The 17,417-nt window shown below is 50.4% G+C and overlaps 2 protein-coding genes and 1 long non-coding RNA gene across 4 annotated transcripts in view; 1 reads left to right on the top strand and 2 right to left on the bottom strand.

Annotated features, from left to right (window-relative positions):
* TGM2 (transglutaminase 2) overlaps positions 1-4,479 on the top strand; it is a 32,742-nt gene extending 28,263 nt beyond the window's left edge. Inside the window, exons 11-13 of one of the 2 annotated variants that reach the window (XM_014847180.3) lie at positions 425-585; positions 1,638-1,774; positions 2,553-4,479. In XM_014847180.3, coding sequence (XP_014702666.1) covers positions 425-585; positions 1,638-1,774; positions 2,553-2,703 — 449 coding nt within the window. In that variant the 3' untranslated portion in view covers positions 2,704-4,479. Of the gene's footprint in view, positions 1-369; positions 586-1,637; positions 1,775-2,552 lie in introns of those variants that run through there. The other variant, XM_070485912.1, reaches the window with a different exon arrangement.
* Positions 4,480-8,532: 4,053 nt separating this feature from the next.
* On the bottom strand, positions 8,533-16,333 carry LOC139040324 (uncharacterized). The gene is made up of 3 exons (XR_011494638.1): positions 16,204-16,333; positions 14,706-14,818; positions 8,533-9,706 (listed from the first exon to the last, which is right to left on the bottom strand). It is a non-coding gene; the product is annotated as an uncharacterized lncRNA (long non-coding RNA).
* Positions 16,334-16,396: 63 nt separating this feature from the next.
* Positions 16,397-17,417, bottom strand: part of RPRD1B (regulation of nuclear pre-mRNA domain containing 1B) — a 74,150-nt gene continuing 73,129 nt past the window's right edge. The window contains exon 7 of the mRNA XM_014847177.3: positions 16,397-16,471. Within this exon, the coding sequence (XP_014702663.1) occupies positions 16,412-16,471 (60 nt within the window). The 3' untranslated portion in view covers positions 16,397-16,411. The remainder of the gene's footprint in view (positions 16,472-17,417) is intronic.

Below are 17,417 nucleotides of genomic sequence, written 5' to 3'. Positions count from 1 at the left end.
GGCAGCAGCTGACATGCCCATGCCCGGGGCACTGAGTGTGTGCCAGGCACCGCGCCGCACGCCCTGACCCCCACTCCTCCCGTAGCCGTATGGGTGCCCTTACTATACAGACCCTAGAATTGAGGTCCTGAGAGGTGGCGTGGCTTGCCCAGCATCTCCAGTTGGCAAAGGGTTGAGGCAGGATTAGACCCCGGGCCTGTCGGAGCTCCAGCGCTTCCCCTACCAGGTATCTGCCCTCTGCTCCCCGGCTCCTTCCCGGGAACCCTGGAGCCGGGGCAGGTGACCTAAAGGCCTGGATCTGCCCAGCCTTTCACCAGCTGTGTGCCCTTGAGCGCATTCGTTTCCCTCTCTGTGCTTCGGGCGTTGCAGGAGGAGGGGCGGGGCGATGACTCAGCTCTCCTGGTGCCCCCCTTCCCTCCCGCAGAGAAGAGCATCCCTCTTCGAATCCTCTATGAGAAATACTGCGACTGCCTGACCGAATCGAACCTCATCAAGGTGCGCGGCCTCCTCATCGAGCCGGCTGCCAACAACTACCTTCTGGCCGAGAGGGACATCTATTTGGAGAACCCAGAAATCAAGATCCGGGTAAGGGGCAGGCGGAGCAGGGCGGGGGCAGGGGCGGGGGCCCCGGGACAGGCCCCCACGCATGCGCACACCTGCCTCCCTGCCACCTCAACGTCTGCTGCCTCAGGGATCCTCAAATCAAAGAAAAGCACCGAGAAGCCAATAGAATTTGGGACTCGGGGCCTCTGGGAACAAATCTCAGCATCGGAGGAGGGAGGGTCATGGAACTGAGGGATATTGGAATCAAAGCTAAACTCCTAAGGCTGGATCCCCAGGCCTTGGTGGCCCTGGTGGGGCAGCAGGGGCGGAAGAATGAAGGGCACAGAGTCTGGAGTCTGACTCCTGGGTTTGTGCCTGGATGGCCTTGAGCATGTTTCTTGGCCCCTGTGCCTCAGTTTATTGAACTGCGAGATGGGTTAACGCTAGCGCCTGGGGAGGTGCAAGGATTGAGTGGGCACCCACGGGAAGTGCATTATAAGGGCTCAGTAAAGGCGGACTGTTCTTGTCACCGTCACCCTCATCTTCATCCCCATTCACCTGGAGGGGCCACAACCCCCAAACTCCAAAGGCAGCAGCCACCAGCAAATGGGAAAGAGCAGGGCGGGAGGGGCCTTGGGCGCCAGACTCCACTGGGAGCTTGCACACTAGTTCAGTCAATCCTCAGGAGCACCCTGTGATCAGGAGTGTCTCTCCCATGAAGAAACCAAGGCCCAGAGAGGGGAGTAACTTCCCCAGGGCCACACAGTGAGGAAGGGGCCGAGATTGGTCTGCCCCAAAGCCTGTGATCGTTCCACTCCAGACCCTAGAACAAGGGAGGCACTTACACACGCCCCGGGGCACGTGGCGCCTCAGCGCAGCTCCACGAAGGAGACCTAAGCAGCTATCATCATCCTCTTTTCCAGATGGGGAAACTGAGGCACAGGGATGAGGAGTGATAGTGGCAGAGCTGGGCAAACAGTGGGCTCAACTGCAGCCAATACAGAGGTGGCCCAGCGGGACCCTGCCTGCTCTCGAGGGGCACTGGGCCCTGTCCCTCAGTGCCACCCTGACATCTGCCCCATGCCCTCTCCCAGATCCTGGGGGAGCCCAAGCAGAACCGCAAGCTGGTGGCTGAGGTGTCCCTGCGGAACCCGCTGGCTGTGCCCCTGTCGGGCTGCACCTTCACCGTGGAGGGGGCGGGCCTGACCGAGGAGCAGAAGACCATGGAGATGTAAGTTCTGGTCCCTCCAGCTTGGGGGCCCGGGAGTGGGGGCAGGTGCTCACGGGGCAGGGGGCAGCCCTCAGGCACCGAACCCTGGCGCAGAACCCCTCCTCTCCACTCCCACATGCCTGCCTCGTACACCCCGCGTCCACTTGCACACACCCGCCTCATATACACCTGTGTCCACTCCCACGCACCCTCGGGGCAGAGTTCCCACCCTTGAATCCTCTCCACATGCACACCTGGTTAGCTGCATTCCATGCACGTGTCCTCACAAACCTCAACAGTTACACGTTGGGCCACTGAGCATCCATCTCTGGACACGCAGGTGCTCACGTAAACACGGGTGTCAGCATCCTGAATGTCCCCACGCGTGCGTGGGGGGCGTATCCTCACAGATACATGCTTACATACATACATACATACGAGCATTCACACTTCTTATTTACATTTTTATTGTAATGTGACACATACAGTAGAGAATATAAATCATGCATGTACAGCTCAATGCATTTTCATGCATGTAGCCACCTGAGCGTACCCACACCATCCACTTCCATGCACGCACACACACACACTGGCCTCTCTATACGTAGGAGGGCAGATGGCCCAGGCCCTCAGAGAGCGGGGAGCGGGGCCCGTGTTGTTCTTGTCGGCATTGGGCGTACATCCGGGGAGACTCTGTGCTGAGTTCTCCGTAGTCACACCTCGTCCTCCGGGCTTGGCTCCATCATGGGTGAGCAGGCCTGGGCCCCTCTCCTCACCCCGCTCCTCTCTCTCTCCTCAGCCCGGACCCAGTGGAGGCCGGGCAGGAAGTGAAGGTGAGGGTGGACCTGCTGCCGCTGCACGTGGGCCGCCACAAGCTGGTGGTGAACTTCGAGAGCGACAAACTGAAGGCTGTGAAGGGTTTCAGGAACGTCATCATCGGCCCCTCTTAAGGGGTCCTCAGCCCCACGTCAGCCGACCGAGAGCCCCCGACTTGACCCCAACTTTTATCCTAAGCTAATGAGCAAAATTTGCCCCTTCCTGGGCCCCAGAGTAGGAGTGGGCTGCCTGTGTGGGGGCTCTCTGGGATGGCATGTACTTCTGACCCGTCTTGTCCCCCTGAACCTGGTTCCGCACCCCCTTTCCTGCGAGCAACGTTCTGTGCCTCCACAGTGGGGGTCCTGACCTTGGCTGACTGGGCCTGTGGGGGGAGGAGGGATCCACACCTCCCTTTCCAGCCCAGTTGCCACTTGGAAAGCCACTGACCACCCACCATATCTGATCTGCTCCAGAGCCCCTTGGAGCAGGCAAAAAAGAGGCAATGTACCCATTGGCTGGATGGAGGGACCTGGCCCCCTAGAATGTCCTGTATCCCTTCCCCAGACTGTGCCCCGGGGCCCCAGGCACCCTTGGGAGAGCCAGAGCAGATGGGGACAAGGAGGGTCCCAGGAATAGGCCAGGCCCAAGCTCCCCCCACATCCCAGCAGCCCTAGCCCAACCGCCCCCCACCCACCTCACCATTATGGGGCACTGCCAGGTGCCAGGTGCTTCCTGTACTCGCTGGTGCTCATGTGGCCACCAGCCCAGTGAATGGCCACAGGAAGCTGCAGAGTGGGAACTGCTTTCTCTGCGAGGAGACTGAGGCTTGGTGATGGGAGGCGGCCCCCTCTGCACCAGCAGGCTGGCGGCTATTTGCAAGGCTGGGTAACGTGAAGGTGCAGGAACAGAGCCTGGACTGACCTTCTGAATCCGAGTCCAGTGCTCTGCTCGTGACACCAGCCCTGACCTGAGAATGTCAGAGAGGCCATTTGGGACCTGATCCAAAAGGACCAGTTGGGGCAAAAAGGTAGGGAGGAGACTGGAGAGATCAGAGCCCTGGGTTCAAGCCCCAAGTCTGGCTGGCCACTGCCTTCCCCTGTCTGGGCCCAGTGTCCCCACTGGTCAAAGGAGTGGTTGAACCAGCTCATCTCCAAGGCCCCCCCATTTTGAACTTCTGATGCATTGTGTGACCCAGTCTTGCAAATGACAGCGAGTCCGGCTCCCTGGCTGCACAGAGCCTTAGCCCACAGGCCTAGGATGTTTCTGAGCGTGCAGCCATGACGACGACCACTCTCCTGCCCCCGGCTGTGTCCAGGTCCCCTACCTGTGCCCAGGCACCTTCCTTCAGACCCCAGTTGTGTAGTAAACGAGCCCCAGAGGCCCCCGTCCTACCCGTGAGCCTGCCCGCCACAACACCTCGACTTCACCAGGGCCTTAGCTGCTGTGCTGGTCACTAACCAACAAGGTCGGCACCTCAGCACCCCCTCTTTGCAGGGCCCGGGCCCTGGACCCGGGCCCTGGAACACAGCCGGCCTTTGCCCGTGACTAAGCCTGGGGAGCCCACGAGATGTCATCTCTGACTTAACCCCCGCCCCCTCCACGTGGCTGGGCCTCCCTCATGCCAGCAGAGGGAAGGAGGGGAAATTCTCTACCTGGGGTGAGGTCGCAGCCTCCAGGGCCCCCAAATCCCAGAGAGGGAAGTGGGGAAGCCACGCCGATGCACTTAGAGCTTTCTGCTTTGCAGGGGAAAGAATCACAAAGTGAGCCAACGTGGATACGTTCTGTATAAATACAGCTCTATTTCTCTGGTTTCATAAACGCTTTTGGGTTCCAAGTAGGCAGTAGGTGTGCCTTTGAGCCACAAGGAGCGAGCACTGAAATAAAAAAATTTATTTTTCACATTCAAACAAGGTCTGGTCTTCTTCATGCTTTTGAGGAGGGTGAGTAGGCAAGCTCATTCACCTCGGGACCAGCCACCTCCTGCCTGAGAGCCTTTCCCCAGCCTCAGCCCCTCCCCCACATCTAAATTTTACTGGCATTCAGGGCTCTACACAGTCCAGCTCCATCCTTAGCATCTTCCTCAAACAAATCATGTTCAGACCACAATGAACTTCCTGTTTCCCTCTAAACACGCTGTGCGCTTGTCAACCTCCCGGCTTTTGCATGTGTAGTTCCCTGAGCCTAGAGTGCCCTTACCCATCTTGCAAACTCCTACTCATCCTATAATGCTTAACACCAAAGTCATCTCTTCTGAGAAGCCTTCCAGATTTCTTCTCAGGCCCCCAGGGCCCTGGAACATAGACCAACTCAAACACTTACCACAGCAAACTTTAACTCCATGTTGGTATGTCTGTCCTCCTCCCCATCCTATCTGCAGTCCTCAAAGGAAGGGATAATAATGCTAATAAGTGCTGAACTGGTAAATCAATGTGTTTCCACTCAGCTCCCAGAAGACCAGTGCTGTCCAGTAGAAATATAATGTGACTCACAAATGCAAGCCACATATGTAATTTAAATTTTTCTAGCTGCCACGTTAAAAAGTGTAAAAAGAACCAGGTGAAATATATTTTAATAATGTATTTTATTTAACCTAATGTGTCTGAAATATTGTTATTTCAACACAAAATCAATCTAAAAATTGTTAGTGAGATATTTTACATTCTTATTTTCACACTCGGCCTCTGAATTGCGGTGTCTATTTTGTACCGACAACCCGTCTCGATTCGGACTAGCTGCATTTCAGGGGGCTGCTGGCTATGGTACCGGATGGCGCCAGGTCTAGACTATGATCCCAGGAGTGTGGGGACTTCGTCATTCATTTCATTCCCCACCAATGAGGCACTAATAAACGTTTGTTGATTGAATAGGTGATGGAGGACCTCAGTCTAAACCCTCAGGGAACTCATGGTGGAAGACATGACATGAGCCTAAAAAATAAATAAAAATGAAAACACCGGATCACATTTTCTGAGTGTGGAATCCTTCTGTTCCTTGAAAAACATACCTGGTTCTGAGCTAGACGGCCTGAACATCTTGTCAGTTAGTGACCAGCTGGAAAACAGAAACCGCATGGCTTTTTCAGGCGGAGAGGGAGTGCATTAGGGAACTCGATCCCAAAGGCATGTGACATGCAGGAGAGCAGGAGGGAGAGGGGCATTACCCAGAATCCAGGGAGCAGCTGCGCCCTGGACGGGCTGTCAGGAGCCCAGAGCCAGGCCCGTGCTCACCGCCCAGCTGCTGGAGCCCTGGACCCAACATTGTTGCCGGAATCTGCGAAGCCTGCCGGGGTCGGCCGTACCAGGAACCAGGGGCAGGCTGGCATCTCTCGTCCTCTTGCCTTCTCCCCACTGGCAGATCCTAACCAGAAACCAGCTGGCAGGGTGTTCTGGAAAACACCATTTTCAGGCTTCCAGCCCCGTGAAAACAGAGCTGGTAGGAAGGGTCAGAGGGAACGGAGTGCAGTACTATATCTATTGCTGTTCCCTCTGCTAAGAACTGCCTCCCATCATCTCCACCTGAGGAACTCTTTCTCAGCTTTCAAAACCCTGCTCCAAGGAGGCCTCCTCTGTGAAGCCTTCCTGGACTGCAGCCAACTGCTTCACCCTCTGGTTCCCCTCAGCATGTCATGGAGAGCCTGGATTAGGAACAGCTGTTTGTGTGACTGCCCCAAGCCCTGAGCGCCCCAAGAGCAGGGTCGGGGCACACCCACCCCCCCCAAGGGGGCCACCAAGCAGACTCAGGACTGCCAACCCTGGCTCCCGAGCCTGACTGCCGCCACCGAAGAGCAGGGGTGGAGCTGCCCCAGCCAGGTCTGCCAAGGCTCAACAGACTCAGAGGCCCCTCCTGAGCAGCCGCCAAGCCTGTCCCACCCCGGGAGCCCACCAGCTAGGAGCCCAGGAAGGAGAAAGGCCCTGCTGGTCACAGAGGCCCACTTTACAGACAGACAGTGAGCCTGAGGGCCTGCTCCCCACTCCAGAGGTGAGGGCTGAGTCTGGGTCCCGCAGTACAGAGCCAGGCACTGCCCCGTGGCAGTTTGGAGCTCTGGTGTCAGGCACCCAGATTCTGGAGTCGAAGAGATCCAGGATCAAAGCCTGGCTCTGCCCCAGATTTGCAGTGTGGCTTCAGGCACGCTCTCAACCTCTCTGTGCCTCCACTTCCTTATCTGTCTAATGGGGATGATACGGTGTCTACTTTCATGACCAGTGTGTAGGTGCAAGAAAATGATGCATGTGAAACACTTCGCTGGCCACTGGCATCTTAGGATCCTAGTAGCCCACTTTACTCCAGGTCGGGAACCTTTACATGCATTGAGTTATTTACTCCTCAAAACACCCTATCAGGTTGTTCCCCCTCATTTCATAGATTTTAGAGTCACACAGCTGGTAAGTTGCTGAGCTGGGACTCAAACCCAGGCAGCCTGCCCTCCCTGGTGCACGGCCAGCCAGAGGAGGCCCCAATTTCTACAGAAACTTCCCTTCCCACCGTGTTCCAGGGCTCCTGGGGCAGAGGCCTCCACACAGGCCCTGACAGCCCTCGTGGAGTGGGGGTCTGATCTTCCCACCCTGAAAGCCCCTCTCCTCTCCAGCTGCTCTTGTTTACCTAGGAGGCCTGCCAGCTCGCCCCTGGCCTCAAGCCAAGCCCAGCATAACAGAATGTTGAGCAAGTCCGGGGTGGGGGAGCACGGGCTAGGGTGCAGGGCCAGGCTGGGGCCCCCTAGAAGCACGTGTGCCTTGGGGCCAGGACCAGGTCAGCACATACAGTCTCCCAGCCTCCCCGCCTCCCTCACCGCCGGGCCTGGGCAGATACATAGAGACATGCGCCCGGGAGACCGGGAAGCTCTGTGTTCTGTTTCAACAGGCAAAGCCCAAAGGGACTCATTAAAAGCAGAAGCAGTGAAAAGAATGATGGTGCACACAGCCTCGAAAACGCAGGATCTATAACGACCACAACACAGTGAGCCCTGCAGACCTAAAGTTGAGCGCAAGAAGCAGACACAAAAGACCGTGGACTCCACGCTTCCGCTTGTTTCAAGTGCATGGCCAGGTAGAACTAGCCTGCGGTGTAGAAGCCGGGATGGTGTTTTCCCCGGCTGGGGAGAGACAGCAGCACGAGGGCGCTTCCGGGACCTGGCATGGTTTTGATTTTATTCACAGGGGTGCCGGGGAAACAGGTAAGTTCAGCCTGTGAAAATGTGTCAGCTCTACACGTAGGATGCTGCTCTTTTTGTATGTAGGGTTTACTTCAAGAAAAGTTAAAAAAATACACTACTCGAAGGTTCTAGAATTAAGTCCAAAGGGGGAGGGAGGAAAGGGACTCAGTTCCAGGGTTCTCTCCATTTCTTCTTCCCGGAGATGGGGTACCGGCAGGGGATACCGCCCAGGGACATTGTGAGGCTTAACCAGGAAGCTCGGTATGTGAGGCATCTGTAAAGGCTGGGATTTTGTGTGTCTCGTTTGTGTGAACATCGCCTGGCACACTGGCCACAGATGTTGAAGGAATGAGTATAAACCTATGTTTTTATGGTCTCAGCAAATCCTCAGAACAGGCCACAGAGATGATCATGCCATTTCTCAGATGGGGAAACTAAGGTTCAGAGACGTGAAACAGCTCACTGAAGTCACCCAGCAAGTTGATGGCAGAGCAGGAGTTAGAATCCAGGTGGCTTTCCCACGGCATTCTGGAAGGTGGACGGGGGACTTGACCCCAGGACCCTGAACACTGGAAGCAGCAAGTCTGCCCCCATCAGCACCCCCAGGGTCTGAGAAAGCCAGAGCTAGAAGGCTGGGCTCACAAACATAGTTAGCCTGGGACCCAGCAACTCTACTCCTAGATTGATACCCAAGAGAAATGAGAACATACAACCACACAAAAAGTCACACACAGCAGTGTTATTCATGGTGGTCAAAAAGTGGAAACAACCCAAATGTCCATCAACTCACGAATGGATAAATAAAATGTGGTATATCCATATAATGGAATATTATTCAGCAATGAAAAGGAATGAAGTACTGACACATGCCATAACGTGGATGAAACCTGAAAACATTATGCTAAGAAGCCAGACACAAAAGACCACATACTGTATGATTTCATTTCTAAGAAATATCCAGATGGGCAAATATATGGAGACAGAAAGTAGATTTGTGTTGGGGCCGGCCCAGTGGTGCATTGGTTAAGTTCGCATGTTCCACTTCGGCAGCCCAGGGTTCGCTGGTTTGGCTCCCAGGTGCGGACATGGCACTGCTTGGCACGCCATGCTGTGGTAGGCGTCCCACATATAAAATGGAGGAAGACGGACATGGATGTTAGCTCAGGGCCAGTCTTCCTCAGCAAAAAGAGGAGGATTGGCAGCAGTTAGCTCAGGGCTAATCTTCCTCAAAAAAAAAAAAGAAAAGAAAAGAAAGTAGACTTGTGGTTGCCGAGGGCTGCGGGGAGGGAGGGATTTCTCAGTGGAGGGGTTTGACAGCTAAAGGGTACGGAGTTTCTTTTGGGAGTAAGACAAATGTTCTAAAATTGATCGTGGTGATGATGCACAACTCTGTACTAAAAACCATTGAATTGTACTACAAATAATTTAAAAGAGTGGATTGCAAGGTATGTGAATTATACCTTAATAAAGGTGTTTTAAAAAATATTTAATAATGAGCGAGGGGAAAAAAGAAGGCTCAGCCACCGAATCTAGACTTGATTCCAATTCAGGAGGCCTGCTTGGGTGTGCTGGTGACCTTGGGTAACTCTCTTGCCTTCTCTGGGCCTGTTGTGCCTGCTGTCAAATGGAAGAGGAGAGAGCTGGAGCGGAGAAGCTCAGCAGCACCCCTGCCTTGGGCACATTGTCGCACTTTTCCCAACAGTCATGCGTGATCACGTCTGCTCCTTGTCCGCCCTGTGAAGTCAGGGGGCCTCCGGGGGTTAATAAACCCCGAATTGTTCATCGAGATCTTTGCAGTTACCTCCCGCTCACCAGTCGCAGGCCACATTTCATCAACATCCTTTAAAACTGGCGGAAGAGGTGCTTCTCCAAAGCTTGCTCTTAGCCACTGCTCCATGTCAAGGATGACAGAGAAACAGGTGGAACCCCGGTCTGTCTCCTCGCCCTTAGTCTGTTCCCAACTCCACGTCAGCTCATTCCACGGTCATCTGGAATAGACAGACAGACAGACAGAGAGGCCGAGGAGAAATGTCCACCAGGCCAGGTGAGACAGGGATCTGCCTTCACTTGGTAAGTTAACCTCCTTTAAAGATGGGGAAACTGAGGCACTGGTGGGTCAGGGACACACCCAGGGTCCCAGAGCCAGGGACTGACCCCAAGGACTGTCCTCTTCCCATCGTCTTGAACAAGCCTAAGTGCCTACCGTGCTCAGCCTTTGGTGCTCACTGGAAGGGGTGAGAGAGGCCCCGGGACCAAGGGTGGGCAGCCCATCCTGGGGAGTCCTGACTTGTGTCCCATCTCCCCACTCTCTCTTGCTGTGTGACTTTGAGGAAGTCACTCTCCCTCTCCAGGCCGCTGTCACACTGGAAGTCCCACTGCTGCCTGTTACCCAACCCAGGGATGTGATTATGGAAGGGAACCGAACTTGTAAACTGTAAAGTGCTGTGCACATGGAGGCCAAAAGGAACTCTGGCCACAAGTCCAAGAAAGGCGAGATCAGGGTGGGCGGCTGAGGCTCATCCATTTAGTCAGCGCCTGCTACAGGGTGAGTGGGGAGGGGGCTTCTGCCCGCAGGGAGGGAATGGTCCAGGGTGGCCTCGCTCAGGGTGTGGCTGTGGCTTGGAGATGCCTGGCCGGATGTGAGATATACAGATGAGATTTATTCATTCATCCTTTTCTGTCTCTAATATGGGCCAGGTGCTGCCTTAGGCCCCAAGGCTACAGCGGTCAGCACGGCAGGCCTGTGCTGCGGAGCGTTCAAGCAGCGGGCCAGTGAGAAGGGAGATGTGCCAGAGGAGAGACTAAGGCTGTGGATGACAAGGCCTCATGTCAATCCTAAGAGCGAGGGTGCCAAGCACCCTTTCTAGTGCATTACACACATTAACTTGCTGGGTCCTTATAACACCCTATAAGGCAGGAGCTAGCATGACTTTCCCCACACTACAGGTGAAGAAACTGAGGCCCTGAGAGGTTACACTGAGTCTCTAAGGTCACATGGCTAGAAAATGCTGGAGCCGGGACACCAACCAGGCGGGCTGGGTCCACAGCAATTGCTCCTAACCTCCTGCTCTGTTGCCATCTGTCTCATGATGTGGACTTACAAAATGAGGTCAGAGCAGGCCTCCCTGAGAAGCTAATGGGAGAGACGAGACCCTAAGGAGGAGGAGGAGTCAGGCCAGGGAAGGTTTGGGGTGAGCAGGGGTGCTGAGGGCCGGGCAGAGGCCACTTCCCAGGAAGCCGACGATGCCTGAGCTCTGGGACCCTCACTCGCATGGGGCCTTGTTCACACAGGGATGGGCGGCAGCTGTGGAGTGTTCAGGGCGGGGAGGGAGCCAGGTTGCTATCAAGAAGCATTTCAATGTAAGCATTTCTGGGAAAGCCTCAAAAACTCTCGGAAGAAAGGAATCTGAAGCCTGAAATTCCCCAGCAATTTGTCGTGATTTCTTTTCACATTCTTAATAAATATTCTCTTTTGTGCCCAACTTTATATTCCTAGTTTTCTTTTATATTCTTTTTCTTAAAGATGGTCCCCTCAAATTAAAATTAAAACCATGATGGGATAACACAGCTTACTCACCAGAACGGCTAAAACGAAACAGCCTATATCTATAAATATGCGCACAGAGGGTCAGTAAGGAAGTGGAATGATGGCAACTTTCCGAGCAGCTGAGCGAGGACTCTAAAGCGGGACGACCACTTTGGAAAACTCTTCGCAGGATCTTCCAAAGCTGAACGTTCATTTACCCTTATAAGGCAGCAGTTCCTCTCATGGGGGTTTACCCAACAGAAAGGAGTCCATATGTCCTCCAAAGGACACGTGCAAGGACGTTTCTAGGAGCTTTGTTTTGTAATATCCCGAAGCTGGAAACAACCTAAAAGCCCAATGCTAGTCAAATGGCTATGTGAAGGGTGGTACGGGTGTCAGAGGAATAGTGGAGGAACGAGACGGAACGCACTGCAGCTGCGCGATCAGCTTACTGGACCCTCACAAACGCGGTGAGCAGAAGATGCCAGACCCGAGGCGCACACTGAGCGATCTCATTCAGACGAAGTTCAGCATCGGGCAGAAGTCATCTATGGTATTAGAAGTCATGATGGCGGCCACCTTGAGGGCATGTGTAGTAACTGGAAGGGGCACGAGGGGGCATCTGGGTTGCCGGTAAGGGTCTGATTCTTGAGCTGGGTGCCGGTTTACACGGGTGTGTTCGGTCTGGGGGATTCGTCGAGCTGCACACTTACGATGTGTGCTTTCTCTGTAAGCATGTTACACTTTAATGAAAACCCCTCCAAGGCCCTCAAAACCTTGACCTGACCTTGAGACCAGAGAAGGATCTGGATTTCATGCAGCAGTCCCCATTAGAGGGTTGTGAGCAGTGGGTGAGGTGATCTCCTTGATTCTTTAGGAAGCTCCCTCCAGCCCCCCCAGGGAGGGCGTGATAGGGTCGGGGTGGAAGTGGGGAGACTTGAGAGGGGCTGTGGAGTGGCCCAGTGAGGGGCGAAAGGCAGAGGCGTCTTCCTCAATGGGACTTCAAGGGCCAGACTGACATGGAAGAGGTGGAGGTCGATGGAGAGGATTGTTTGGGTGAAGACGGGAAGACTGGAATAGAATGGGGCAACCAGTGCAGGGGGCTGTGGGGTACAAGGAGGTCTGGTCTCTGATTATCCCACAAGGAGCCAGGCGCTTTGGCACCACCAGGCCCTGCTCCAACTGGAAACCAACTTTCTTTCAGCCAACTCCCCCCTCATTCCCTCCCAGGCCTGGCCAGCCCTGCTCATGGAGACTCTGAGGGGCCCACAGCCAGCTCTTGGCAGCCACCCAGACCTTCACGGCACTGACTCTCTTCACTCATGACTCTGGTTTTCTTTTTCCTCATTCCTGTTTTATTGACCCAAGCCTTCATCAGGGCCTCCTGGGACCAGACTTCAAGCTTGACAATGTTGTATCTGGTGTCATTGAGGCCCCTGGTGGTCCTAGCGAAGTGGCTGATACTAACCCATTTTACAGATGAGGAAAGTGAGGCTTAATGAGGGGTCAAGATCCCCCACCCAATAAGGAGCAGAGCTAGATTTTAACAGTAAGAACAATGGCTGCTATCACGCATCAGCGATAATGGTGCCAGCTGCTGGCTAAGCGCTGTGTGTGCATTCACCCGCTCAGCCCTCACGGGGACCCAGCAGAGGAAGCTGCGATTATCAGCACCTCCTTAAAAACCTGTTTATCTAAGTCTTACATACATGTGCAGAAAAATGCACAAATCAGAACAGCCTGATGAGTTTCCACGAGCTGAACCAGGAGACCAGCACCAGGGTTAAAAAACAGAACAACTGATACAACACCGAAAGCACCGCGATGAAAGAGAAGATTGATAGACTAGACTTCACAAACATTTAAAACTTTTGTGTTTCAAAGGACACCAGCAAGAACGTGAAAAGACAACCCAGAGGATGGGGAAAATATTTAAAATCATATCTCTGATGAGTCTAGCATCCAGAATATATAAAAAACCTCTTACAACTCAACAATAAAAAGGCAAATAACCCAACTTAAAGATAGGCAAAGGATTTGAATGGACATTTCTCCAAAAAAGATATACAAATAGCTAATAAACACATGAAAAGATGCTCAACATCATTAGTCATTGGGAAATAAAAACAAAAACCACAAAGAGATGCCACTTCACACCAACCAGATGGCTATGATCACTAAGACAGGTAATAACAAGTGTGGGTGAGGATGTGGAGAAATTGGAATCTTCATACTCTGCTGCTAGAAACATAAAATGGTACAGTTGCTTTGGGAAACAGTTTGGCTCTTCCTCAAAAGGTTAAACATAGAGTTACCATTTGACTCATCAATTCTACTCCTAGTAGAATTATAGAATAAAACCATGCCCATACAAAAAGTTGAACACAAATGTTCATAGCACCATTATTCATGGTAGCTAAAAGTAGGAACAACTTAAATATCCATCAGCTCATGAATGGATAAATAAAATGTGGTATATCCATACAGTGGAATATTATTCAGCAGTGAAAAGGAATAAAGTAACTGATCCATACTACAACAGGGATGAAACCTGAAAACATCACACTAAATGAAAGAAGCCAGTCACAAAAGACCACATATTGTATGATTCCACTTAAGTAATGCCCAGAATAGACAGATAGACAGAAAGTAGATTAGTGGTTGCCCAGAGTCGAGAGGATAGGGAATGACTGCTAAGGAGTACTTTCCTTTTGCTGTGATACAAATGTTCTAAAATCATGTTATGGTGATGTCGCACAACTCTTAAATATGCTTAAAACCATTGATCCGCACACTTTAAATGGATGAACTTTATGGTATGTAAATTATATCTCAGTAAAGTTGTTTAAAAAGAAAAAGATACCCCATGCCTTTTTTCATGCTGTTGCCATATCTGGATTTCCCCTTACCCTCTCCAATTTCTCAGAATGTCCAAAAAACAACTGCTTTCTAAGGCCCAACTCAAATGCCACTACAAAGATTTCCTTGATCCGTTCCCATCAGAAGTAATTTCCCTCTCTCCTCTGAACTCCCACAGACATTCACCTCATTCACTCAGAGATGATTTATAAGGCACCTATCATGTGTCTGGCACTTAGCTGGTTTCACACAGTTATTCGAGTACCCACCTCCCTCTGCTACTACACTGGAAACTGTTGGAGATTGTATCTTACTCCCTTCTGTGCACTCAGAACCCAACAACGTGACTAGCACACAGAAAGCATTCAAGGAGGTATCTGTAATTCGTTCTAAACTTCCTTTTTCTCATATCAGCCCCCTCCTAGGAAATAGCTCTTCAATGGCAGGTTCCAGGCCCAGTTCATCGTTGTATCCCCCATAGAAACAGCCTAGCACTTAGTGGGTTTCTTTGTTGAGTAAACACAAAATGAGTAAATGATGAGGATGGCTTGAGTTTCCACCATAACTGTCCAGTCAGAGTTTTGAAAGGAGGTGTGACTTACCTCCAGGTTTGGAGGATGGAGAAGGGAGAAGCAAGGACTTGCAATCCAGATGGGGAACAGCAGAATGGAAGAAGTGTGATCTGCACATATCTGCAGGAAACCATAAAAGGTACCTAGAAAAATTAACAGAGAACCAAGCGGAACTTCTAGAAATGAAAAATACAATAACTGAAACTTAAAACTCAATTATTGAGGTTGATAGCAGATTAGACAGAACTGAAAAGAGAATTAATGAAACAGAAGATAAATGATACAGAGTACAGCGCAGAGAAATAGATAGATGTAAAACATAAATGAGAAGTTGGGAGGCATGGAAGACAGGGTGAGGAAGTCTAAAATTCTTTTCTTAGGATTTTCAGAGGGATACAAGAGAAAAAAAGGCAATAATGGAAGAGATAATGGCTGAGAACTTTTCAAATGTGATGAGAGCTAATAATCTACAAATTCAAGAATCCCCACAAACTCCAAGCAAAATAATAAAAATAAATCTACATCTAGACACATAACAGTAAAGCTGAAGAACATCAAAGGTAAAGAGAAAAATCTAACAAGCACCCAAAGAATAAGAGAAATCACCTTCAGAAGAATGGCAGGGTGACAGTGACTTCTAAACAGCAGCAATGGAAGCCAGGTGACATAAAACGATATCTTTATTGTGCTGAAAGGAAATAACCATCCAACTAAAACTCTACACCCACCAAAATGTACTTCAAAAATAAGGGTTAAATAAAGACATTTCAGACAGAAACAGAGCTTTCTGCTAGTGGAACCTCATTAAAGAAAATTTAAAGGATATACTTCATGTAGACGGACTATGAATCCTGATGGAAGGCTTGAGATGAAAGAAATGAAGAGCAAAGAAACTGATAAATATATCTGAAGTCTACTTGAACATTGGCTATACAAATAATAATATTAACGTCTTGTAGAGTTTCTCTCTTTTTTTTATTTCATAGCATTATAATACTATTACAAAAACTACGGCATATGTGTCAAAGTATAATTGCAGTGTTCTAAAGCCTGGGGAAAAGATCAAAGGTACTGCGTATGTTTAGACTTTGGCAAGTTAAATATTCATGTTGTAATTTCAAAGATAACACTAAACATACACAAACATACATAAAACAATGAATAATGTCTAAATGAGTGGAGAGGGAAATAGAATTTAAAAAATGATCCATCTATAACAGCACAAAAAAGAAAAATAACATAGAAAGTGTGAGATAAAGAGAAAGCACAAAATAAGCTAGTGGGTTTACACTCATATTTATTTATATTAAAGGTCAAAAGCCTAAATGCTCCAGTTGAAAGATGAAGATTGACAGCTTGGATTTGAAAAATCCAGCTATATTTGGTTTATAAGAGGCATACAGGAAACACAAGGATATATTTTATTCCATCCTCTTACTCTCAATCTTTTTATATCCTTGTGTTTCCTGTAACAAAAAAACCCGAAGTCTTGGTGGCTTAACACAACGAAGGTTTATTTCTCACTCACATAAAGTCCAGCGGAGTCAGGCAGTTCTCAGGGCCATTCTCCTCCACGCAGCGACTCAGGGACACAGCCTTCTCTCATCACATGCCTCTGCCATCTTCATGTGTGGTTTCCACAGATGCTTCTACAGAAGAGGATGTGTGAAGGTAGCACACTGGCTCTTAAATGCCTTGGGCCAGAAGTTACATGTATCACTTCCATTCACATCTCTTTAGCAAGAACTGGTGCGTGGTCTCTCTTCTCTCTGAGGGTACTGAGAAGTGTAGTCTGCCTACACATCCAGAAAAAAGAGGAGAACCAGGGAGGAGTGAGCATTTACAGTCTCTACTTAGAGGATCTAAACAAAAGATGAATAAACTTGACCTAATGAACATATATAGACAACTCTGTATCCAAAACCTAATTTTCAAACACAGAAGACAATTTACAAAATTTGACTATAACCTGAACCATAAAGCCAATCTCACCACATTTCAAAGAACCAAAATCCTATAGAGCATAGCATCTAAACGGCTACTCCTTTTAACCAAGGTATAAACCAACGATAAGAGATACCAGAGGGGCCAGCCTGGTGGCGCGGTGGTTAAGTGCGCACGTTCTGATTTGGTGGCCGGGGGTTTGAGGGTTCGGATCCCAGGTGCGGACATGGCACCGCTTGGCAAGCCATGCTGTGGCAGGCGTCCCACATGTAGGGTAGAGGAAGATTCGCACGGATGTTAGCTCAGGGCCAGTCTTCCTCAGCAAAAAGAGGAGGATTGGCAGATGTTAGATCAGAGCTAATCTTCCTCGGAAAAAAAAAAAAATAGAAAACCTGATTAATCCTGTAACAATTAAGGACATTGAATCAGTTGTTAAAATCCTTTCTAGAAAGAAAACTTCAACTCTAGATGGCTTCACTGGCAAATTCTATTCAATATTCAAAGATGAAAGAATTTTAGCCTTTTTTTTTTTTTTTTTGATGTGTCAGCCACATTTATTCAGAGGACTTTTCTGCCTGACCAGCTTATCAGCTTGATCTAGTATTCTGTCTAGCTGAGTTCTTTTCCTATTTTTCTTACCCGGCAGGGCCATAGTGCTCATAGATATTCAAATGACATCTGATTAGAGTCTGCACATCTCTTGTCTGGCTTTATGGTCAGACTTTTAAAAATTATTTTGTGGAGGTCATATTGGCTTAGAACATAGTGTAAACGTCAGGTGTACGTTACTCTATTTCA

Source organism: Equus asinus, chromosome 15, assembly GCF_041296235.1.
Source record: "Equus asinus isolate D_3611 breed Donkey chromosome 15, EquAss-T2T_v2, whole genome shotgun sequence".
Lineage (NCBI taxonomy): Eukaryota > Metazoa > Chordata > Mammalia > Perissodactyla > Equidae > Equus > Equus asinus.
Note: the sequence above shows the minus strand (reverse complement) of the source record. Positions and strands in the feature narration are given on the sequence as shown.